The sequence below is a fragment of the Ovis aries genome, chromosome 6, assembly GCF_016772045.2.
Source record: "Ovis aries strain OAR_USU_Benz2616 breed Rambouillet chromosome 6, ARS-UI_Ramb_v3.0, whole genome shotgun sequence".
Taxonomy (NCBI): domain Eukaryota; kingdom Metazoa; phylum Chordata; class Mammalia; order Artiodactyla; family Bovidae; genus Ovis; species Ovis aries.
Genome location: NC_056059.1, coordinates 60533733 through 60559725, shown reverse-complemented (window position 1 = coordinate 60559725; position 25993 = coordinate 60533733). Strand labels below are relative to the sequence as shown.

At 43.5% G+C, this 25993-nt stretch overlaps 1 protein-coding gene across 33 annotated transcripts in view; it reads left to right on the top strand.

Moving 5' to 3' along the window:
• Positions 1–25993, top strand: part of APBB2 (amyloid beta precursor protein binding family B member 2) — a 379613-nt gene that overhangs the window by 248735 nt on the left and 104885 nt on the right. For 11 of the 33 annotated variants that reach the window (XM_060417035.1, XM_060417044.1, XM_060417032.1 and 8 more), the window contains 4 exons: positions 9772–9980; positions 19020–19082; positions 19466–19551; positions 19647–19707. In XM_060417035.1, the coding sequence (XP_060273018.1) occupies positions 9772–9980; positions 19020–19082; positions 19466–19551; positions 19647–19707 (419 nt within the window). The remainder of the gene's footprint in view (positions 1–9771; positions 9981–19019; positions 19083–19465; positions 19552–19646; positions 19708–25993) is intronic. The other 22 variants (XM_060417042.1, XM_060417047.1, XM_060417039.1 and 19 more) reach the window with 3 other exon arrangements.

Below are 25993 nucleotides of genomic sequence, written 5' to 3'. Positions count from 1 at the left end.
AGTAGCCTCAGCATCTCTGAGAAACTCGGAGCTCTGTGTACCACTCTTTCATTTGTTGGAAAAGAAAAACCAAGCTGTTACACAGGTGTGCATCAGCTAATTGGTTTTGTCATTTTGCTTTTCCCTGGAGAATCTTTGCTTTTTTCTCCTGACCTAGAATTGGAAGAAGTAGGGGAGGAGGATGGTACAAGTCAAAGCATCAAAGCCTTGAATCAAATGGATGGCTGAATGTTGCTTGTGGTTGGTTGAATCCTGATAGTTTTGAGGTTTGTGATAAATTAGACCCAAGATAGAGTCTGCATTTGGCATTTTTACAAGAGTTGGAAATGCGGTTAAGATGCTTGCTGTACTGGTGGTGGTGAAATGAGTGAAGGATGACCAAATTATATTCCAACAGTAGAGGGTTTGGGAAATGTTGAAGAAGTTGGGAGTCAGGAGCCTGGGTTTCTGAACTCAACTTTATAATTTATATGCCTGTAAGTTTGGTATTGAATATGGGGTTGCAAAGCTAATCCTTGGTGTACTAGTTTCTTTCCGAGGTCCTAGGTCTGAAATTCACTTTCCTGCCATTAGATGGATGAGTTAGGATCAACTTCAGCTGTTAGTAATGTAAAACTCTAAAATAACAGTGGCTTATTTGCAATAGAAATGTATTTCCCTTTCGCACAGAAGCCTGGTAGTAGCAGTCCACCGATACAGTGACTCTGTTCCACACAAAGACCTCAGGAACCCAAGTTCCTTGGCCCTACCGTTCCAGCATCCCTAGGGGGTAGCCAGTGTGCTGATGGTCCTAGAAGACTTGTCTGTTCCAGACAGCAAGAAAAAAATGTGCCTGCAAACTATTTTATGAAGAAGGTTCTTAAAAGCTGCTATACAGTCCTAGAACTTACATCCCAATATTGGAATGTAACCTGCATAGCCATAGCTAGCTACATGGGAGGCTCGGAAATGTATTTGGGATGGCCAAGTGTCCAATAAGAAGGAAAACACTCAGAACTGATGAACAGTTTGCAGTGTCTGCTACCTTATTTGGGAGACCCAGACACCAGGCTTCTCATGGATGAAAGGAAGATACAGAATAGTTTGCCCACTTTATTATTTTAAAAAGTTTACACATAATTACCTATTATATATTGTGGTTATAATTTATATCAAGATTAGAAAATAAAACCACCTAGATGCAATGTGAAGCCGTATCATTTACTGCTTTCCTGCCTCCAGTGCGGTCTACCACGTGCTAAGTTCCTTTTAGATTTGATGCTTAGGGAAAAGTTCCCTTTTTGGTAAACTTCTTTTATTAGATAACTCAAACTTTGTAAATTCTAGGGACAAGAAATTAAATTTCCTCTCAACTCCATGGCTCTTATTTTCTCATGTTATTTTACTGTTTCAAATATATTTCCATCTTTTATATAAGCTGCCTCAAATTCTCTTTTAACTTAGATGGAGAACAAATATCTCAGAGGAGTCATAAAAGAACAGCTTTTACCCTGATCCTTTACGATGTGTATTTTAAAAGTTAATATCCGAAAAACATTTTTCTCTTAACTCCCCCACCCAATCCATAGCCTAAAAATCCTGTCTTACATTTTACATCAAATATTAAAGCTTGTCCACTAACCACTCAGGCATACTGAACAAATTACTTCAATTATGCTGATGTTTTTTTAAGGACACAACCTTGAAAAATACTTATGTGAAAATACACAACCTTTAAAAATTCTAACAAATAGAATGGTTTGCAAACAAAAAAATGCACTGAGATGTCTCCAGTGTCAATGACAACCAGTTTCTCCGCCTTTGCTAAAATCTGTTTTTTCACCTGTAAAATGGGAATAGTGTGTCTCCTGTACCTGTCTTCTCCGATTGTGTGGGATCAAATGAGATTAAATTAGTTGCAGGACTTTGACAATTCTGTAGTGTTCTAGAATTGCTTGCTTTTGTTTCTATATCAGAAACAAAATATACACATTTTAATCTATGGGAGTATAGTTCTGTGTGCTTCCACACATAGATTTTGGTTTTAGAAAAGATGGCAGCCACTTCAGCATGCTTTACAAATATATATATATATATAAATTTAGGCTGTGCTGGGTCACTTCATTGCTGCATGCAGGCTTTGTCTAGTTGTGCTGGGCAGGGACTGCTCTCAATTTGCAGTGTGACGACTTCTCATCGCAGTGGCTTCTCTTGTTGCAGGGCACAGGCTCTAGGGTGCACAGGCTTCAGTAGCTGTGGAGCAAGGGCTCAGTTGCTCCATGGCATGCTGGTTCTTCCCAGACCAGAGATCAAAGACCTGTATTGGCAGGGAGATTTTTTTAAATTAATTAATTAATTTTAATTGGAAGCTGCTACTGCTACTGCTGCTAAGTTGCTTCAGTCGTGTCCGACTCTGTGCGACCCCATAGACGGCAGCCTACCAGGCTCCCCCTGTCCCTGGGATTCTCCAGGCAAGAATACTGGAGTGGGTTGCCATTTCCTTCTCCAATGCGTGAAAGTGAAGTCGCTCAGTCGTGTCTGACCCTCAGCGACCCCATGGACTGCAGTCTACCAGGCTCCTCCATCCATGGGATTTTCCAGGCGAGAGTACTGAGTGGGGTGCCATCACCTTTACTTTATACTATGGTGGTGGCTTTTGCCATACATTGACATGAATCAGCCACGGATGTACACGTGTCCCCCATCCCGAACCCGTCCCATCACTCTGGGTTGTCCCAGTGCACTGGCTTTGAGTGCCCTGTTTCATGCCTCGAACTTGGACTGGTCATCTACTTCACATATGGTAATATACATGTTTCAATGCTATTGTCTCAAATCATCCCACCCTTGCCTTCTCCCAGAGTCCAAAAGCCCGTTCTTTATATCTGTGTCTCTTTTGCTGGCAGTCAGATTCTTAACCACGGACCACCAGGGAAGTCCTCAGTTTGCCTTTTTAATCTGCTGGCAAAAGACCAGACTACAGTTTGTTGTCAAATACTCTGTCAATTTCGTAGCTTCTCCCTAATCATCTTTTGTCCTAATACTTAATGTAGAAAGTCAAGTCCTTGCATGCCACCATTTAGAATAACAGTGACCTTGAAGTTGGTCTAGGCAGCCTCTGGAATAGCTTCCACTTTGTCATCAGTGCTCTTGCCATCAGCCTAAAGAGGACCACAGTTCTAAGGGAAAAGTGTATTGAAGACCCTGCCAGAATAGTGGAGGGCTGGAAAATGGGCTTTATTTAACACACTTTCAGACCTGTCTACCTTGAAAGAGTATGGTGCTGGTCGTCATTGTGTCTGTCTGATTGAATGGAAGCCAAAGAAAGATTGCTGCCAGAGGTAGATGTTTGTCTTCTCTCCAGCTGCTCACTGTGAAATGATAATCAAGTGAGGAAGGTGTGTGGATGGATCGACTGCTGGCATGGCAGCTGGACACGTTCTCTGAACGTTATTGCACAGTTGCTTAATCATTTGATCGTAGATATCCCTATTACACTGTATTTAGGCACTAAATGCCCAAACTTGAAAGCAAGGAATATTAGGGCTGACTTGTTGATCATCCTGCCAAACCTGAATAATCCCACCTGCTATTGAACTGGAGGCACTGCTGCCATTCAGTGCACAAGTGGTCAGACAGCTGGAGGAAAAAGTAATAAACCTGCCTGGCAATTTTATGTATGCTGTAGCCTTTACTTTTAAAGTCACCCAACAAGTTGCTGATTCAAGAGCATGCCCCCCCGCATACATTCTCCATTTTGTAATGTGATTAAACTGTTGAATATTGGAGATTGCATTGGTTTCATCACCGGTGTTTCCCAGTGCTTCTTAGAAAAACAAAATTGAGGTTATCACAATGGCCTGTAGCTTTCTTAAAATATAAATTGATTAATATATTTATAAAATATAAATATAAAATCTAAATTAAAATTCAAGTTTTAATGTTTTATTTTTGCCTTTTTGGAGAGGGCTGGGGACGTTAAGCCTGTGGCTTCTCAGTAGTGATTGTGAATTATGCTGCTTTGTACTTTGTGCACACTGTAAAAGGAAGTAGTGTTCTTAGATTATATTTCATATCTTAAAATTTTAATACCCCTTTTTATAATTTGTAAGAAAATGCACATTTTATTGTGTAAGTGTGTCAAATGAGACCTTCGTATGATATTTTAAATATTCTGTAGCCAGGTCATATGATTAACTTCAATCATATGTATTGTATAGGTGTGAATGGATGAATTCATATTTACAAATACCAATTTTCCCTCTGGATAATTTTTAGTGGCTTACATCTCATGCCCTTTAGTCTTTAAATTTGTCTTTGCAGAGTCCTCTTGACTGTTTTGATTTTGGTTAACAGTCTGTGAACAGGGAGGCATAATTTCCCTTTTATTTTCCACCATCATCAGATCAGTTCCTTTTGCATACTTTCTTGAGGACCTGAGGCAGAGCAGTCTCTAAAGAAGGGTGCCTGAAATAATACTTAGACTTCATAAGCTATTTTGTTCTCGTTTCATTTCTACTTTAATGGCCTAGCTGCATGACATAAAGCAGCCACATGCTGTTTAAAGAGATGCCACAAACTCAAACCAGTGTGTCCTCATCTGAGGCTTTGCTTCTGAATGGACATGTGAGTGGCCAACATGCTCATCTACTTTTCTTGATCTAAATAAAAACTACCTTTTTAGTAAAAATCACATTTGGGAATCTTAGTTTTTCAGTGAAGTGCGCTGTGGTTGATGCCATTTCAAAATGTATTTTCTCCACAGTCTTTTCCCCTAAAGCCACATTTGAATGAAGAAATTAATAGTGACTAGTAACCGAGATTTACTGAGTGGTTATTACGTGCCTGGCTTTGTGCTGAGCCCTGTGTTCCACATCAACTGTATGGTGTAGAAGCTGTCATCAGTTCTGTCATAGTAAGCAGACAGGCCATTAGAAATTAAGCCATTTGTCTGAGATGACACGGCTAGCCAGCGTTGGAGCTGAGATTCAAGGCTATTGACTGACTCCAGAGCTCTTGTCAGTAATATAGCCTTGAAACAAATTTAGTTGAGTAAGCCTAGCAAAGACTTATGTCCCCAGTGAGTTTAAATTAAGAAATATTGTGTTGCGCTTATGCCAAAATACTGGATAAAAATACACAAAGTATGTAGTATTATAAGGCCCAAATTTAAGGACCGTTTAAATTGTGAGTTCTTGGAACATTTACTCAAGAATTTTCAACAGGAAAATCCTCAGTTACAAAGAACTCTCTATTTCAAAAACATGAAAAATCTTAACTTTTTTAAAGGAAAATATAGGAGAAAGAGTTAGAAAATCAACACTCTCAAAACTGTCAAGAGTTTTATTAGATGTCAGAAGACTGCAACCACAGGAAAGCTCAATGGAGTAAAATGTGTAATTTTTGTGAGGCTGTGATAGACACTTCAGAGTCCTAGATAGGCCTTGCAAATAAATATAAGAAAGAGCAGAGGCGCTGAGACTGGGGCAAGCTTTCCTCCCCTCTGTCGGCAGGCCAGCAGGTCAGAATTCTGAGAATTCACAGATTTGGGGCATTTAGGGCTCATCCCCTTGTCTCCATAGTTATCATTTTTGCCAGTTCCTTTGACTTAGGACAGTTTCAAACCACCTTCTAAGCAGCCTCCATGTGCTGCCTGGAAGCCTCAGCAAACCTATAATAAATGATCCTGACCTGGAGTCCTGGCTCTGTGCTCTTGTCGCCAGAAGTCAATGATGAAGCTGGAGGGGATGAAGAACTTTCTTGCTGTTTCCTGACAACAAAGTTCTAGGTCCAGAAAAAATAAAGGGGCTAAGTAGTGAGTAAGAGAAGAAGAGAGAGAGAGAGAGTCAATGGAAGCAGACCACTGGTGAGCAGAGAAACGGTTTTAACGCTAAATTCATATACAGCAGTTTGGACCTAGGAGCCTGGCTCCTTTGGGAATAACATTGCTCAGAAAGAGTAGCCAGCAGCAGCTGCAGCTGAGACTTCAGAAGAGAGAGGTTTTTCTTCTCCAAGAATGGGAGCATTGTGCAGATTGCTTTTCTGATTTTGAAAACACAGACCACACAAGAACTTCACGAGTTTTCCTTTGCATAGAGGGTGAATTCTTAGCTCTTATGGAGTTAAGTCTTATTCTGGACCACTCATCTCTCATTCACGTGACCTTCTGCTGTAATGACATGACGGCCTCTTTCCTGCCACAGGGACTTTGCACTTGAGATTCCCTCTTCCAGGAATGCTGTTCCCTAGTCTCTTCCCAAGGCCAGCCCCTTCTGTTTGGGGGTGACATTGTTCTTTCTTCAGACTATCCTACCAAATAGCCCATCACCAGACACAACTGACGCCATTATCCGTAAATTGCCTCTTTTATTCATTGCTGTACATTCTCAGCTTCTAGAGTAGTGCTTGGTATGTAGTAGAGTCGCTCTGTGCACGAGAATGCGTGAATAAGTGGGTGAATGAATGAATGATGAAGTATAATTCACATTTTCTGTTTTCTGAAGCCAGGAGTCAGATGGCATTTGGTAGATAAGAATGATTACCTTTTGTTTTCCCAGACCAGTCATTTTTAAAAAGTCTGGTTCCCAAAGCCAACAGCATGAAATCAGTAGCACCTGGGAACTGTTAGAGATGCAGAGTCTCAGGCCCCACCTCAGAGCGACCGAGTCAGAAGCTTGGGGTGGGGGTGGAGGGTGGGAGGCTGGCACCCGACGATCTGTGTTCTAGCAGGTTCTCCAGGTGACTGATGCTTGAGAACCCAGGTCTCGGATGCAGGGTCTGGCTAGGTCTATCTGATGACCTGTGTGCCCCCAGCCCTGGAACCATGCCTGGCACAGAGTAAGCAGGAAATGTTTGTGGAAGGAGTTCATCTGTCTCCTCTTTGTTCACAAGGTCCTCACCCCCTGCCTTGCACATTGAGGCACTGGGCACACAGCAGCTGTTGAGGAAGGGAGTGAGGGCCATTCAGAGGACCAGAGGGAGACTTTTGTGCTCTGTGCTGCAGACGTTACCAAATTTAGCATCCCAGCTCACCCATCCCTCCTTCCTGTGGCCTCCTGAGCAGAAAGGGAAATTTCCAGCTGCTGCTAGATGCTCATTTGTTTCCATTTGACCCTTCGGTTCCTGCTAGTGAGCCCAAGGGAGAGGGTGAGGAGAGGCTGGCTTGCCTCACTCACAGACCCAACTGCGGAGGAGAGCCCAGTCCCAGGGGTGGAGCCAGGCCCGGGCACTGGCGCCCAGAGGCGGCTGGAAAGGCGGGTCCTTGCTGCTCACAGACAGGCCCCTTGTTCCTTTGCCAAGTATCACTCTTGGCCCAAGAGATTCTCAGCACAAGAGGGACTTTCTTGGGGCTGTCAGCCTTGCTATTTTTATACTCGGACTTGCAGGCCCTGCTTCTGGGACAGAACTGCACACAGTGAAGTGGGCCACTTGGAAAGGACACCTGTACCTTTCCACACCTACCAGTGAACCTCTTCTCCTTGAAGGCACCTTCAGTAAGAGGCAGGGATGCAGCGATGACAGGACAGAAGACCATAAAGCTTCTTAGGTGTGAGATCCTGTGGGGAAGGGCGGAGGGAGAAACAGGTGGGATCTCAGCCTCCGCCGTGTGTCTGGGGGTGGAATTTGAAGCTCAGGCTTCTAATGGGAGAGGCTGCAGATCCACAGACCAGCTGAGGTGGCCTGAGTTTACTGGATGCAGATTTAATGAGGGAGTAAAGGAGGGAGGCCCCTATGCAAAGCCTGCAATGGCAGTGTCCTGGCGTTGATGTACCCAGGCTCCAGGGTGGGTCCTGGTGTGCTCAGTTACCAGCTCTGTAACCCTGGTCAGGTCAGCAGGCCTCAGACTCGAAGCCATTGTGTTCTTTCTTTTGTTCCCATCCCCATTTACTCATGTTCTGAATTCCCCCAAGCTGATCTTACTCAGGTCTCTGAAAAAATGGCATCCGTTTCTACACTGGGACCTAGTTTACCCCTTGGCCTTAAACCAAACTGCAGAAACAACCCTCACACACCCCGCCCCCCCAACAAGGAGACAAGACAGAGGAGTGTATGCACATATTTGCTTCGAGTTGTTTGTGAAAGATTTGGGTAACTTGAAATTATTTAATCATGCTTAATTTCCTGTAGGGGGAGGGGAAGTTTCCATCATAATTTGAGACAAGCGGCAGTTTTGCCTCTGACAGATTTAAATGAGAAAAGCAAATGCTGGGATGCCAAACACCCTCATGAATGCACATCTGTGCCATCATCTTAATCAACGTCTTTGTTTGGCTTCTTTTTTTCATCTTGGCGACGGTAGCAGTCTCAGTGACATGATGCGGTGACATTTGCACAGGGCAAGGCCAGCCCAGTTTCTTTGAATTGCTGTACTGGCTCCAGCCTCTTATGAATGGCCACGTAAGAAAGGGCCTCTCCTCAGAATAAAGTGATCCCCCAATGTAGAATGCAAATTGATTATGTCTTCCTACCTATGTATGTTCATCCAGCTGCTTGTAATTTCTCCATCATGCCTCTCACTCTATGGATTTCTTACTCTGCTTCCTCTTCTCTCCTCTCTTCTCTAGTACTTTAGCCCATTTTATAAGAAAGCCCAAAATGAGATATTTAAAAGCAAATAATCATCCAGTAAACTAATAAAATATTGATATGGTCCAGAGATGGCAGAAATTGCCCAGTAGATGTATTTTATTTGTCCCACCCCGCACACACACATACACACATACATACACACAGTGCATAAAGAATTATTTTTTTAATTTAAAGGCCTTTGGACTTTGTACATGCTTACTGGATTGCCTCATAGCTCAGTTGGTAAAGAATCCGCCTGCAATGCAGGAGACCCCGGTTCGATTCCTGGGTTGGGAAGATCCACTGGAGAAGGACTAGGCTACCCAGTCCAGTATTCTTGGGCTTCTCTTGTGGCTCAACTGGTAAAGAACCTGCCTGCAATGTGGGAGACCTGGGTTCCATCCCTGGGTTGGGAAGATCCCCTGGAGAAGGGAAAGGCTACCCACTCCAGTATTCTGGCCTGGAGAATTCCATGGACTGTATAGTCCATGGGGTTGCAAAGAGCTGGACACGACTGAGCAACTTTCACTTTCACCGGTTTGCCACAGTCCCCACCATTCTCTATTGTGTTCCACACTATGCTCATTCCTGTATTTACATTATTGTTCTGTTTTTAGAGTTCCTTTTTGAATTCTGAGGCTTTATCAGTCTGTCTTCTTTGGGGATCTTCTGTGTGCAGTTTGGAATTCCAGAGTGTTACAAAAGACATGGCTGCTTTTAGGTGTTTACCATCAAATGGGAGGAGTTGTTAAAGCAAAGATAACAAGTGCAGTACCCATAAATCCAGCAAGTCATCCAGAAAGCAAAGAAAGTTAGAATCGAACTCACTGCTGGGTGTGTGACCCCAAACGGTGAATCTTACTAAGTTACAAAGGGGCTCCATAGATTTTGTGTGTAATCTTGCAGATTTTGTTTGAGTAGTTGATTCTGACTAATGGAGCTTTAGCCTGTTCATAGGGTCCTTGGAACTATAAAATGATGATAATGGGTCCTTTCTATCCGTGTTATCAAGGGTCAACCTTGCAGTTCTTTCTTCCTTTCTGTATTCCCCCTCTTAACATACTTGGTGTTTGTAGGATGGCTTTAGTTCTCATTTGGGCTATGGACATATCTGCCTGCGGAGTTCTTCTGACTATTGGAACTAAAACCAGAAAACTGTAGTTGTTTCTTCTTTTAATAAAACCCTCTCTCTCTCTCTTTTTTTTTTTTTCTTCCATTTTCCAGCAGATATATGGAGTGACCACTCCTTTCAGACTGATCCAGATTTGCCACCGGGCTGGAAGAGAGTCAGTGACATCGCTGGGACCTATTACTGGCACATACCAACAGGGACGACTCAGTGGGAACGCCCTGTCTCCATCCCAGCAGATCTTCAGGGTTCTAGGAAAGGGTCCCTTAGTTCTGTAACGTCATCTCCCACCCCAGAGAACGAGGTAAAATGAAGTATCTTTTTCATGGCTTAGCAGAATGGATGTAACTTGTGATTTCTCTTTAGACTCATTGTTTCTGCCCCAACAGGTCATCAAGGTAAGCTTTCCAATTTTTATGCATGTTGCATTTGAAACCTCTGAAATGCTTCCTCTTTGTGAATAGTGTTAATATCATCTTTCAGGGATCTTTTTATTTTTTAATGGCTTTTGGTCGCTTTAAATACCATTTCAGGTACAGAAAGTAAGAGAGGCTGATTAATGAGAAGTGGTTAAGATTCCCTAGGGCTCACTGAGGCAGTACTTTACTCTGTAGGTGCCACTTCACAGTGCTGGTTCCATAAAATATTTACACATGGAAGAACGTCTCTTGGCCTGACGTGTTATAATTACCACACATCTTATTAATATCCTTGGGCTCATTTGATTGCACAGAGAGGATGTCTAAAGGAATAACCCTTGAGAACCCTTAAATGCTTAATTTCTAATAAGAAATAAAAAAAGATAATCTGTTTATTTAGCAGAAGTGACATTATTTTAGAAATAATTAGCAGCATAAATTTGTTCTATCCCTGAGGAAGAAATCTGATGTTTAAACAAAGAATTGAGGCATTAAAAAAAATTCCATCATGATCGTTGTTAATACAGAAACTCCTGCAGTGAACCTTTCTGAATCCCGATAACAAAATATTCAAGAGAATTCCAGTAGGAAAAGGTCACAGTTAAGTAATGTGTGTTTTTGTTTTGTTTTGTTTTGTTTTGTTTTTTGAGAAAAGAGGTTTGATTCCTGACATACAGGCACTTCTGTCTTTTCTCTGACCACAGTCTTTTGTTCTTTAAACAACTTATTTTCTTTTACTTTGAGGACATGGAAGGAATTTGAGCTGCATCTCTTACCCAAAAGCCTCTCAACATATTTGCTGCTATTATTACCCTTCCTGTCTTTAAAAGTAAACGACAACTTCCATTATTTACTTGTTCTTCTCTAAGAGGCAGGAAGACCTACATTCCAACCACATTCTTGCTGTTACTGGGCTTGAACATCTCACTCACTCCACCTGGGCCTCAAACTCTCCATCTTTCAAGTAATGGTTAGAGCAGGCTATAACCCTCTGTTGATAGACTGGGGCTTCAGTTTATTGGTTCAGGGCCCTGATGATCAGACACCTGCTTCAGTTCCACTGAACCATTTAGGATTTCATTGCTTATCACTGGGCAATTTTGGTAATTTTTTTTTATTAGCTCAATATTCCAACTCCCAGAGCAAATCCCATTCAGTCTTTTATTCACCTTGTGTGAGGTGTGCTGGGAGGTGGAGATGAACCAACTCAGCCTACCAGGAAGTGGAATCCTCCTCCATGCCAGCCCAGGTGTCTCTTGGCATTTCTCCCTGGACCTCAGCGCGGCTCCTAGGAGCCGAGTGGGCCAGGACACCCCTGGGCCCTCAGTGAGACTCAGAGGTCCTCTCTCATCTTCACCTGCACTGCTTGGCATCTCTGTTAGAGTCTCTCCAGCCCAGGACTTCACTCTCCTATTGCATCCCTTTACCATCCTCACCTCCAGGGAGAGCCCTGCAAGCTGAGAATGCCAGGGTGCCAAGGAGGTATCTGGCACCAGTGTCCATCCATCACAGACCAGGAAGCCGAGGCACAGAGAGGCCAGTGACCAGCAGCCACACTGGGTCTAGAACTCAGGGTTCCCAAATCATCCTGAATTCCAGGCCAGAGTTCTCCTCACTTGGCTTCCCTGGTTCTGAGATTTCAGCCCACCTGCTTTCTCTTTGTCCAGAGGTGAGATGATCAGACTGACTTTGAGATACTGCTTTCTCTTCAGTGAGCCTCTCGTCTTCCGTATATGGAAGAAATGAAGTTTGTCTTGAAGCCCGCATCTGGAGGCTGAGGCGTGGGTGGGGTGAGGCCCAAGGTGAGCATCTCGGGGTTTGAGTGCCTCAGATTTTTTACCGCTCTGATTAACATGGAAGACTTTTGTTTTCATATTTTCTGCATAGAAGAACGCAGCACAGGTAGGCTGCTGACCCTGGGGAAGATGACCAGGTGGCAGTCCACGTTCGCATCCCTGAGCTTCCTGACATCCACTGTCCTTGCCCCTGTCCTTGCCCGCTTCCCTCCCTTCCCTGTCACTGCCCAGCCCCCTTCCCAGCTCAAACTGTGTCCCAAGGCCTGCCTGCCCGCCCACCCAGTTCCTCTCCTGGAATTCAGTATTTCCATCACATCTCCACTGCTCAGCCTCCCAGCAGCTATTCATGACTTAATGTAGCTTTCAGGATATTTTCATAAATGTCACTTCATTTGTTCCCTTCAAGACTCTTCACGTGGCAGAGAAGACGGCTATTCTGTTTCCCACTTAAGAGGTAACTAGGGCTCAGTGAGCTGAGTAACCAGGTCAGGGTGGGCAGATGCCCAGTTCTCAATTCCAGATCCCGTGATCTGCCCCAGCACTGGGTGAATTTCCACCTTGAAGTTGGTTCTATTCCACTCGTCTGTTGCCATCATGTTGGATTAAGTCTTCTCCCTCCAAGACACATGTTAACAGATGTGTAGCTTTTTGACATTTCAAAGACAGGCTCATACCCAGCACTTTAATAGACCAGTGGGATGGATGTTCTTCAGATCAACCTTTTGGTTGTTTGCTCCATACACATTTTTCCCTGTGCATAAGGCCATCCACAGAGTCCAAAAACCAAGCAGATAGAAAAGGCAGTACATTGAAATCCTAGGGGCAGAGGGATAAGCAGGTAGTAGAGAGGAGAGGTTGGGGAAGACCCAGCCTTCCATGTTCCCAGGTCCTGCAGGTGCTGACAAGGATATTAAAGCAGAGGCGCTAAGGGAGGTCGAGTATTTATAGCACCAGCGTCACAGCTTATCTCCTTACTCCTCATAAAACCCTATGCATCTGCATGGTAGTTGTCGTTCCCTTTTTATATTTGACAGCCCGCATGGAGAGGCGAGGGAGCTTACCCAGAATCACACACCTACTCCCTGGTGGAGTCAAGCCTGAGTGGAGGGGTGCTGGCCCCTGCCCTCACCCCAGGCTTCACTCTGTTTATCAGGGGCTTTGGAGAGCCTTGGATGTCTTCATCTCACTCCAGGGGAGGGTGGTGACATATGCAGAGCCTTCTAGAAAATGACTTCTTCTCATAACATTGTTTTGTTGTTCAGTTGCTAAGTCGTGTCTGACTCTTTGCGACCCCATGAACTGCAGCATGCTAGGCATCCTTGTCCTTCACGATCTCCTGGAGTTGGCTCAAACTCATGTTCATTGAGTCGGTGATGCCTCCCGTCTCATCCTCTGTCATCCACTTCTGCTCCTGCCTTATGTCTTTCCCAACATTAGGGTCTTTTCCAATGAGTCAGCTCTTCACATCAGGTGGCCAAAGTGTTAGAGCTTCAGTTTCAGCATCAGTCCTTCCAGTGAATATTCAGGGTCGATTTCCTTTAGGATTGACTGGTTTGATTGCCATGCTGTGTGAGGGACTCTCAAGAGCCTTCTCCAACACCGCAGTTCAAAAGCATCAGTTCTTTGGTACTCAGCCGCAGGTGCTAATAACAGTTGAGAAAAAATGATTATTTCTTTAATGCCATTTCTTTGATCCCTAAATAGAATCTATTTTGATTAATTTGGAAACATGAGAGAAAGCAAAATGTTAAGGGCGAGAAGAAGCTTGTAATATGTCGTGTTAGAAACGCATATTTTTATACAGCTTTTTCCTGAGCTGGCTTTAAAAAAAAAAGTAAGTGCCAAATCTGTTGACTAAGCTTCACAAAAGTCTAGGACTGAAGGCTTCCTTACAGTTTGAAAATTGTACATTTCACATTCCAAAGTTCACCAGGGAAGTGTTAAGCGCAACGCATAGTGTTTTCCTCTGCAGACGCCAGCAGTATTTTTGCAAGTTTATAAACTGGACGGGAAGCACTTGCCGCTGAAATTTGGCCCAGCGACGGTCTCCCCCTAATCCATCAGTTTGTTCCAAATTACTTAGATGTTGCATCTTAGAGAGAAGAGGGAGCTCCATAAAATATTTTAATGAGTAACTGTTGGCCCGTGAGCAAGTCTTACTTAGAATCTTCCCAGATGAAGGAGTTTCCCAGTTCTTTAAGAATAAGGGCAAGGAGGGAAAAAGTGGCTCCAGAGCAAGGGGAGGTCTGGTTGATTCTCAGGACTGTGATCTCTTTGTGATCAGTTTACTCTGTTCTTGTTGCATCGCTGCTGGAGTCTGGGAGTGGCCTGTGCAGCTAAGTCCCTAGGAGAACAATTTTCAATTGTTCAATTGCAATTGCATTGCATTAGAACCTGAGGATTTTCATGTGCATTGAGAAATAAGATAGCAACATAAAAGGGCCGGTCTGTCATCATTTTCCTGACCTGCTCATGGAGTCTTACAATTTCAGAACTGGCAGGAACCTTTGAGAAGGGACTAGGGAATGCTACAGTAGTATTTCTCAGCCCACTGAACCAAGGATTGTGGCCAGGGTAACCTCTGGGCTTGCAGAACATGCTGATTCCTTGTTCTTACTCTAGGCCACTGAGGTAGACTCTCTAAGGGTGAGGCCTGAGAGTCTGCCTTTATCCTATGCTTTTGCCCCACCCCCAGAAGGAGGGGTGCTTCGCTGGTGGCTCAGATGGTAAAGAATCTGCCTGGAATGCAGGAGACCGAGGTTCGATCCCTGGGTTGGGAAGATCCCCCGGAGAAGGGAATGGTTCCATTATTCTTGTCTGGAGAATTCCATGGACGGAGGAACCTGGCAGGCTATAGTTCGTGGGGTTTCAAAGAGTTAGACACAACTGAACAACTTGCACTTTTCCAAAAAAGGAAAAAAAAAATCATACGCTTTCCAGGAAATTATATGCCGAGGGATTACAAAAGCCAGTCTTCTAGTGAATCTAGTCTGTTTTTATTTATGTGTCACTTCTGCTTAAATACTTTGGCCTCATCTTAGCATCTCCTGGGAATCATTGCTCTCATTTGCCTGCTTTCTGAGCCCTTTGATCTTCATTGCACTGTGTCTGTTTGTAGTATTCTTACTTGAGGCATGTCAGCCTCCCTTTTTGGGGGATTGGGACCTGCCCCCCTCATCATGCATCCTCAGCACTTGGCACAGTGTCTGGTATGTGGCAACGTTCATTAAATATTTGCTGAATGAAGGAATAAACTGGCTTCATAGCGGGAGGGAGCTCCTCGCTGGCTTATTGCAGCCACCGAGCCGGCGCTAGAGCCTCAACTCTCCTGATTTTTCTCTAGTTTATAGTTTCTAAATTGTGCTGCTGCTCACACAGACTAATTTAATTCCACAAGCGTTTGTCAATCTGTTTTCTAGTTAGATTTTTTAAAAACTGTTTTGTATTATGTTTGCATGACAAACCATAACTGTTCTTTTGATAGTGTTGCATCCAACCAAACATAGAAAGCAGTTTTAAAAGAAGGAAAAAATAATCTCATGTACATGGATACAGTGCTCATTAACAAACACTGTCTGGCTGATTCAGAATTCCAGATTCCAGGTGCTCTGCCATTTATGATCAAGGCCATGGCTCAAATCTTGACAGAAGAAGATTATGAAGCATAACTGATAATGCTCTGTAGTCCTTGGGCTCTCAAACATTTTATTCGTACAAATGCCTTTCTTTATTTTCTCCATGGCAAGAGTAGAGGACAGTGCTGTTTCCTGGGCAGCTTCGGGCAGCCAGCCCCTGGGCCAAGGGCTCACATTCTTGACCTCATGGTATCCACATTCCAGTGGGAAGTCTCTTTAGCCCTGTCTGATATGCAGGGCACTGAGTTCACAGAGTAGGTGAGGGCAGAGGCAGGGTTTGAACCCGAGCTTCCCAGACGGCTGTGTTGACTTCATAGCTTCCGAAGAGCATGCAGTGGTGATGTGATCATGGCTTCGTCAAGACCACTGTGGGATGTTCATGGGCTTCCCTGTCTGCCCAGCTGTCCGCGGGTTCAACCCTTCACTCTTGCTCTCCAGTTTGCATGTTGATACCACTTCATAGAGACTTTCGTAGCACCTCCAGGGACTTTCTCATCCCCTTGGACCCCATCCTCAGGAAAACTCTGTGGACATTGTCAAAGGATCAACTCTTAGCTTTCTTCCAGCAGAAGGACAGTGCCTCAATTTTGTTTGATTTGAGGAACTGCTTTCTAAGATCCCAGAAGAAAAATCTAGAAGAAGAAAACTCTACTGTAGTTATACAATCAGATTCCCTTAAAGGGGTCATGAAGGGCACCATGCTGAAAGGTCATGAAGGGTCACGGCAGGTGCCATGCCCCAGGTGCTGGGTCAGTCCCCCAGAGCTAGGATTTTGGGGCTCAGACCTGAGCATGATCACCATAATCAGGATAAGGGCTGCTGCAGCCTGGCCAGGGTCATGGCAAGCACCAGGAGAGTGTGTGCCCACCATAATACTGACACCAGCATCTCTCCGCTGTGCAGGGCTTTTTAGCTGCATTGTCCGAGAGATGATCAATTAGAGGTTGTTGCTCACAGATGATGGTCTCTGTTCTCCTTTTATCTCTGTCCTGTGTCTGTCTTTCCTAGGTTACTCCACCTGCCTTTTCCTCTTTTATTGTCTTTCTCTTTTCTTTCATCCCTCACTCCTATCACCCAAACTACAGACTTTCTGTAGAACCCAAGCATCTCTGTGGGTTTCTTCTTTCTTTAAATTACTAGCTAAAATGTTGTATCCTCTCTTATTTAAAAAAATAGATGAATAGACAATATCATTCTTAAAATTTAAGACAAGTTGTTTTTGTCCTTCATTGCCCTTGATTTTAAAAAAGAAAAATTACGATGACTTATGTGGAGGAGAACATTTCTCATCTTCAGTGTCAGTGAAAATTTTAAATTTAGGAAGGAAAAAAAGACTCTGGCTTGTTCATAGTAAATCACACTAGTTTCCATTTTTCTTTGCTTGAGTTCCGTGCTAAAGGGTTTATTTAGGAATACTTATATGTTATTTTAAGATTTTGCAAAATCACTGTATATCACCTTTGTTTATTTAAATCTATAAAATGTGATTGTTGGAAGTTTGCCCACTGACTCATGTCTTCATAGCATGAGAGCTGAATTCATACAATCTTAGAAGCATAAACAACTTTTACTTTACAGGGACTCCTGCATCCAATGAGTAAATATGTATATACAAAAATTTAAACACACATGTACAGACAAATGTTTGATTAAATGCCAGAGCCTTTTCTGAATACTTGTTTTTAAAAATGCTCTTATTTCACTCTCTATAATCCCAACACAGTGTCTTTTGAGTATGATTTCTGATTTCAGATTACTTTTGTCAGACACATGCCTTTTAAAAAAATTTCTTCATAAGAATGCAGTTAGGGAGAACACAAAACCCCACACCAATTTTAGGGGCTTCACAGTACTCTTGCCTGGAAAATCCCATGGACGGAGGAGCATGGTGGGCTGCAGTCCATGGGGTCGCTAAGAGTCTGACACGACTGAGCGACTTCACTTTCACTTTTCACTTTCATGCATTGGAGAAGGAAGTGGCAACCCACTCCAGTATTCTTGCCTGGAGAATCCCAGGGACAGAGGAGCCTGGTGGGCTGCCATCTGTGGGGTCACACAGAGTCAGACACAGCTGAAGTTACTTAGCAGCAGCAGCAGGTCCTCCCAACTGACAAGTTGAAGATTTTCCTGTAATATTTTCTCCTTAGTGAAAACCGAATACTTTTTGGAGGATGGAGTGAGGAAAGAGGTGAGGGGCTGGACGACTTTCCTGTTCTGTGCTCGGTAAAAGAGATCATTTTAAAAAATAAATAGACCCAGTGGTCTAAGTTTGAAAAACTGCAGGTCAGCTGCCTAATCCAGAAAAGAAAGCAACAGTGACTCCAGCTGTGCAGTGATGATAGATCCAAATTTGCAATGCTTTTGCCCTCAGAGAGGCCTTCAGAGCCAAATAAATGCATTTGTCAACACCTGGGATATTTGAACTCAGCCACTTCTGTTCTGAGTGGCTTTGAAAATTGTATTCATTGTGTGCCGAAGCTATGGGTCAACACTACCATCTCATTTTCAAAGAACTTTAGTTGAAAAGTTACTTGGTGGAAGAGTTCCTCCTGTTGACTTATTCAAGAAAAGAGATCTGCCTGACAGATCAGTGGAACAAGTTCGTGAGAGTGTACCTGGGTGTCTCATTAGTATCATTTAATTCCCCAAACGTCACATAAAAAATATTTGAATATTCAGTTAATGGAGTAGAAAGAAAAAAGATGGTCCCATGTTATCTGAGGTGAATGAAGGAAGGAGTCGTTTAGATTCTAAGTCTATTATAAGAGGTTTGCCAGCAAGGCAAGGCTTCACGCTTCGTCCTATAACTATGTTTAGGAAAGCATTTTGTGACTGAATATTAATTTGTGAAGAGGCTTGGGTGGCAAGGAAGTAGAGCTTTGTATGAATGAGGGGAATTTACATTAGATTGTCTAGACTCTTTTTTATTAGATTAAATCTCAGCAAGATGAGGTCAGGCAGGGTGCCTTACCCTCCTTTATTATTGTTTTTTTCTTAAGTGGAGATAATTTGGCCCCTAGTTTAGTTATGCCCCTAGCTATGGACACTCCCCAGTTTTCAACCAGCTCATTGACCAGCCTATGAACTCAAGAAAACAGTTCTTTTGGTTAGTAGGAGAGAAAAAATTCTTATGGAATGAGGTATGCTAGGCCTTTAATACTTCGATGCATATTGTGTGCTTTTAAGACCACATGTAGATAATAACTTCCCTGTCTGGTAATAACATTCAGCCATTTGTCTTGGTAAGTAATTAAAGCGCCCTCCTGCCCTCCTACCCTGGGCCTCTAGTGACGATGTGGATCTAGGGAGAGCAAGCTACGTGTTGGTGTTAGAGTGAATTTGTTCCCTAACCCATCCCGTGAATATCAATGCTAACAACAGTGTCTTGTGTGTGTGTTTTCTTTTCTTTTCTTTCCTTTTCTACCCTTTTATTATTTTCTTTTTTTTTTTTAAATCAATGTGCTTTTTCCTATGTGAATAATTGTATGTCTAGAAACAGCCATGGAGTGATTTTGCTGTTCTGAATGGGGGAAAGATTAATAGTGACATTTGGAAGGCAAGTATATTGTCAGATTTTAGCTCATTCAATATTTTGTCCTTTTTGCATGGCTGTGGCTGCATCTTCTTTGTGAAAATCATGCATTCTGCAGGGACGGACTGAGGGGCTTCTGGCTCAGGCGGTGGGGCTCACACATGTCGCTTTTTTTGATGTCTCCCATTGTGAATGACTTCAGACTGGTCGCCCCAGGTTCCTGTTGTCTTGTAAGAACCAGCATTTGCACTGAGCCGGTATCAGCAGCCCATGCATGCCTTTTTTTCTGCCTGAGCTCACGTACACTCTCTGCCTCGTGCTGGGAGGATTTCTCTCCCTTCTAATATCTGAGGCCGTGTACTGGGCCTTCTGCCTTTCTGCATTAACAGGGATCTCATTTCCTCTAGGACTTGCACGCGGCCACAGTCAACCCAGACCCCAGTTTAAAAGAGTTTGAAGGAGCCACCCTGCGCTATGCATCCTTGAAACTCAGGTAGGACATTGGACTTAACCTGCCAGAAGGTGTGGCTTTGTGCAGCTGGAGATTGCAATAGAATCCTAAGTCCCATTTTCTGTTTTTCTTTCTAGAAATGTTCCACATGCCGATGATGATGATTCTTGTAGTATCAACAGTGACCCAGAAGCTAAGGTTTGTAAGAAATGTGCTTTCAGTAACCAAGTTATATTCTTGCATCAGAATAATGACTTGGGATAATGGCCCAGGTTTTATAAACTATTAACCCAGAGCCACTTAATAAGCAATTATCCCTGAGTCCTCTCTCGTTCCTAATCTCCCTAACACTTAAAGTAAATCCTTTCAGCCAAGTTAGGTTTGGGAGGGTTTCTGTAATCATCACAACTCTGCTTGTATCTCACTCCATCAGTTCTTTGTGCAACACGATAAAATTATTGTTTGAACAGGTGGGCTTCAGAAGCCTTTGAAGATAAGCCAGGCTCTACCCTGTAATGCAGTGGAAGGGGAGTTGAACAGGTGCTCTGGACCCCTCACGCCCATCTCCTCCAGGGCAGCTCATACATGTGCACAGTGAAAGTTCCTTGCCATCCCTGTGGTAAACACTGGCCTGTTTTATGGTGGAAAGGGAGAGTGAACTTTTGCTCAGGATTTCTCGTGCTGGGTATGAGCTGTTACAGTTGTACATTGATCCCTAAGAATCAGGGCCCTGTGTTTCTCTGTGCAGTTGCTCACTTGATGTTCTTAAAGCTTTTATCTTTGCCTTTGTGTTCTGTAAGCAAAGTCCAGTGAGGCGGTGGAGAGTGCACTGGGGGGCTTGGAGCCTTGGCTTATGCACAGTCCTGCCACCTCCCTACCTCTGCTTCTCGGCTCCCTGTTCCCCTTTTCTTGGCACCTCGGGCTCTGCCCACCTCCCTATCCCTGCCCCTGCCCACCGCTTGCTGTTGCCTTCAAGCCTGGTATGGGGCTGGGTGTGAGCCTGGGGAGGGTTGTGTTAGGCACACAGTCTCCATGATGTCTTAGGAAGGAGCAAAGTAGTGACCTGCCCAGCCCGGGCAGACAGCATAGCGATGTGTTCAGTCGGTGACGCATTGGGGCCCCGCCCACTCCCAGTTCAGGTACCTCGCATCCCCTGACACAGGTGCCGTAATAGAATGGAGGGTCGTCTGTTTACTGTGAGCTAGGGTGGTGGGTCCATGGGAAAGGAGATTCCTGGCTCAGTTTCCCCACTCTTGGCCAGGGCGTGGTACATCATCCCAGCAGCTGATGGTCTGTGGGGATGAGTGGCCTGTGGTGGTCTGCACTCACCCTGTAAGTATCCCCATCCTCAAGAGAGCACAGCACTGAATACATGTAAAAGTAACACCATTAGGAATCTAAAGAAAGAATGCAGAAGAGAGGAAAAAGCTTCATGTCAATACTTTTTTATAGCTTTTTTCCCACTGCTTTTTAAACACATTTTCATTTGCATCTTATGTAGCAGGACCTAGATATTCTTCTGAATCCCAAAGCAGATCTATGTCTATGCATAAAACAGCAAATAGGTTCCTGTAGCAGTAGTTAAGTGGGGAACAGCAACCAGGTTCAAAACCTTAGCTCCTAGGCTGAAAGCTTCCATATTGCCATTGGTTCTGTAAGAATCCCAGGGCTTGCAGTTGAAATCTCCGTTGCTCTTAATTTGCTGAGCTTCGTTCTAAGCACATACTGGTTGGATGATGGCTGCGCCAGAGCCAGCGGTGTTCTGAACAAGTTCTTGGTCTGCTGCTGACACCCTGACCTTTAAAGATAAATTGTATGGTGAGAAAGGGAAGGAACGCAGTAACACAAGAAGGCAGGCTGTGAATAATTTGCTTTTCTACCAGATGTTTTACAAGGGCTGTCAGCAAAGGCTGGAGGAAGAAAGGTGAGCAGCAGCATTATTTTGCTTTACCCAGAAGGGCTGGGCCAGTGATGTCTGTAAAGCTGAGTGTGAAACTGACGAGAGTAGACCAGGAGGGTGATGCACAGAATGCAGATCAAATTAGTAACAGGAATAGGAGGCCTGGTTGAGCTGTTACCTAAGATGACACTTTCTCTTTTTTCCTCCCAGTTTATTGCTTACTGAATTCTTGACCTTCCCCTGTTCTATTGCCAGCATGTCTATTCCAGCACCTATTAGGAATTTATGTGAATAAGGAGGCTCAGCTTTCTCATAAGTAACTGAAGTTGTACTTAGTTCAAAACAAAAAGTGTATGTGTTGTATTATTTATTTTATATCCTTCTTTGTTCCATAAAAGATCTGAGAAGACTTATAAGAACACTTAGAAGCCACAGAAAACATAATGGATAATCAGTGCATCTGTCTGTACTGGGACAGTAGATGGAGTTAGGACAGATCAGACTGGGGAGAAGGAAAAAGCGTGGTTTTTCAGCATATAGGACTTGGCACAGTTATGAGCATTGACCTTTGGGTTCATCTTTGTGCTTCCTGGTGATTATTTACATTGAGGATTCTTACAGTAAATGGTATGCATTCCTGTAAGGGCATCTCAGAATCCTGTAAGAACTTCTGCAAACAATGTATGCTTCTAACTCCCCCACCCCTCCCCTAGGTCTAGGGGACCTAGATTCTGAAGGTCTCCCTGCTATAGAAAGTCACTGGCACTCTTGGGGACCCCAAGCCTGTTGGGGGGAGAGAAGGGTTTCAGATTCCTGCCCTCTGTGCCTGCACTCTGCCTGAGGTAGAAGCATCTCAGGTCCTGATGGAATGCAATGGTTTTTCCAGGGCTCTATTATAAAATAATTGTAATAATGTATATTTATTGAGTACTAATTTTTTGCCAGACATAATCCTAAAGACTTCATTTCTGTTAACTCTCATCCTCACAAAAATTTAAGGGATTCAGTAGCCCAGCTACGTGAACTGTGAACTTCCAGATGTTCAAGCTGGTTTTAGAAATGGCAGAGGAACCAGAGATCAAATTGCCAACATCCACTGGATCGTGGAAAAGCAAGAGAGTTCCAGAAAAACTGGAACTATTTCTGCTTTATTGACTACTCCAAAGCCTTTGACTGTGTGGATCACAATAAACTGTGGAAAATTCTGAAAGAGATGGGAATACCAGACCACCTGACCTGCCTGTTGAGAAACCTATATGCAGGTCAGGAAGCAACAGTTAGAACTGGACATGGAACAACAGACTGGTTCTAAATAGGAAAAGGAGTATGTCAAGGCTGTATATTGTCACCCTGCTTATTTAACTTATATGCAGAGTACATCATGAGAAACGCTGGGCTGGAAGAAGCACAAGGTGGAATTAAGATTGCCGGGAGAAATATCAATAACCTCAGATATGCAGATGACACCACCCTTATGGCAGAAAGTGAAGAGGAACTAAAAGCCTCTTGATGAAAGTGAAGAGGAGAGTGAAAAAGTTGGCTTAAAGCTCAACATTCAGAAAACGAAGATCATGTCATCTGGTCCCATCACTTCATGGCAAATAGTTGGGGAAACAGTGGAAACAGTGTCAGACTTTATATTTTTGGGCTCCAAAATCACTGCAGATGGTGACTGCAGCCATGAAATTAAAAGATACTTACTCCTTGGAAGAAAAGTTATGACCAACCTAGATAGTATATTAAAAAGCAGAGACATTACTTTGCCAACAAAGGTCCATCTAGTCAAGGCTATGGTTTTTCCAGTGGTCATGTATGGATGTGAGAGTTGGACTGTGAAGAAAGCTGAGCACTGAAGAATTGATGCTTTTGAACTGTGGTGTTGGAGAAGACTCTTGAGAGTCCCTTGGACTGCAAGGAGATCCAACCAGTCCATTCTGAAGGAGATCAGCCCTGGGTGTTCTTTGGAGGGAATGATGCTGAAGCTGAAACTCCAGTACTTTGGCCACCTCACAGGAAGAGTTGACTCATTGGAAAAGACTCTGATGCTGGGAGGGATTGGGGGCAGGAGGAGAAGGGGACGACAGAGGATGAGATGGCTGGATGGCATCACTGACTCTATGGATGTGAGTCTGAGTGAACTCTGGGAGTTGGTGATGGACAGGGAGGCCTGTCGTGCTGCGATTCATGTGGTTGCAAAGAGTCGGACATGACTGAGTGACTGAACTGAACTGAGTTTCATTATTGCAGATATGGAAACTGAAGCATAGGAAGTTAAGCAGCTAGTTAAATAGCAGAGTCAGGATTTGGCTCCAGAGCTCATGCTTACTAGATTGCCCCAAAAAAAGTCTCAATTGGAGCTTCACTTAGGGGCCACCATCAATTAATGTGATATACTCCAAATATATATATATGTTTATTTGGAGTATGTATATAGATACACACACACACACACACACACACACACACACACACACACTTATATACACAGAGAGAGAGAGGGAGAGAGAACTTGAATTTTGCTCATTGGAAGAGAGGGAGAGAGAAATTTGAATTTTGCTCATTGGAAGCAAATGGCAAACCCATTTCAAGTAAACTGGTGGAGAATTATGACAGTGTGGACCAGCTTTCTGGTCTGACTTGAGTCAGAGGTGAAGTCTAGAAGTGAAATGGATGGGCCACAGGTGTTTTCAGACCATCCCTCAGTGATGTCGTTTCAACCAGGCTTTTGATAAAAGTTGGGCCAAAACAGGAGGAAGGACGGGGTCAGGGGGGCAGTGGTGGCTAGAGGGGCTCATCGAGTGTCTGGCAGTTGGCAGAGCCACACACTTTGGATGCCCCACGCACATGGAGCCCCTTTGGGGAAATTGAGTCTCGCTGTGCTTCTCTGGATGCAGGGTCTCGCCACCCTGCGACGGATATGGGCCGGGGGAGACCGTGCAGGGAAGGCTCAGATAATCCTTCAGTGCTGTTTCCAGCAACACTTAATGAAATTATTTTTTACAAATTGGGAATAAGTCCGTTGGTTTAGAACTGACATTGATGAGGCCACTTTGGAGGGGTTCTCCATCGCCACTACCCCCTGGCCTGTCCCATCTGCCTCTTGGTTTCTCCTTGCCTGTTTATGCTGCTGGGGCACCTAAGCAGGCAGAAGTGGCAAGATGTAGGTTCCCAGATATTCAAGCTTTCCATAGATCTAAAGATATCTAAAGGGTATCTTTAGTTAACCCTTTCCATTCTTTTTAATTTGCCAACAACCCAGGAACTGAGTGCCTCATAAACAAGCAGAAGGTGTCCTTTCTTTAGGGACAAAAAAATATTTAGTTTCATGTATGATGGAATTCTAAATACAGTCCCTGGAGAATAAATAGATTGTTAGAAAAAGTGTCTTCCTTACTCCCTCAATGAAACCTAGTTGCTGGAAAAATAAAAGTTGTTTTTAGGCCATCAGGATGTGAATATTTCAAAATTCCCTCTAGCCACTCTGAGTCTAAACATCCTGATAATCAGTTGCTCAGTGAAAATCTAAGTAGCAGCATAAATGATCTCTTCTCCCCACACTACCCCCTGCCTTCCTGCAAGAGCAAAGTATTTTTATAACTCTGCCAGTGTTTTATGAGCCGACCTACTTTTTTATACAGTGAATGTGTTTTTTAGTTGATTGCCGTGTATGCATAAGTTTGTATATGATTCTGAGCTCTTTAGCTTTTTCTTTTAAGATAATTATATATTTATACAAAAGTCGCCAAGACTGAGTTCCCATATTACCTTCCACCTATCTTCCCATAATAACATCTTCATAATCATGGACAGTTATCCAAAGTAAGAAAATAATATTGACACCATATTACTAACTAAAATAGGCTTTGTTCATTCCCATTTTCCAGTGTTTCCCACCGATAGCCTTTTTTTGTTCTAGGACCTCATCCAGGATACTACATTGCGTGTACTGAACTCTTAAAAAATTGTTTTACCTGTTCCTTTCCACAGTTCTCAGATTTATTATTCTTAATTCTATTAATACTATTCTATTTAAATAATTGCACCATAATCTGTCTAGATACCCAGTAGTCATACAATTTCCAGTACTACAGAGCAGAGCTGCAACTTCATAGGAATAGGTGGCTTTTTTTCCCTTTAGATCATTGCTTTGGTACAGATTGCTGAAACCAGTATTACCAGGTCAAAGGCTATCGGCTTATGGCTTCTGTCAGTTATTGCAAAATTGTTTTTCAGGAAGGCTGCAGCAGCATGTAATTCCATCTGTTAATACCCCAGAAGACACCTTTGTCCGCTGCCCGCTGTTCTCTAGGCTTTGCCATTTTTATTTATTCACATTATTAGTTATATTGCATGTGAGCTACTACCTCCTACTTTAAATTTCCTCCTCTTAAGTTATCAACTAGGACATTTGTTTTGTCAGTTACAAAACCCTGTGTTTATTATGGAACTCCATGTTTCTGTCCTTTCTTGGCTGTTTTTTCCTCTTGCTTTTCTGTCCATTTTTAAAATGAAAACTTTGGTTTGGGATAGTTTGAGATATACAGAAAAGTGGCAAAGATAGTACAGAGAGATCCTATATTCCCA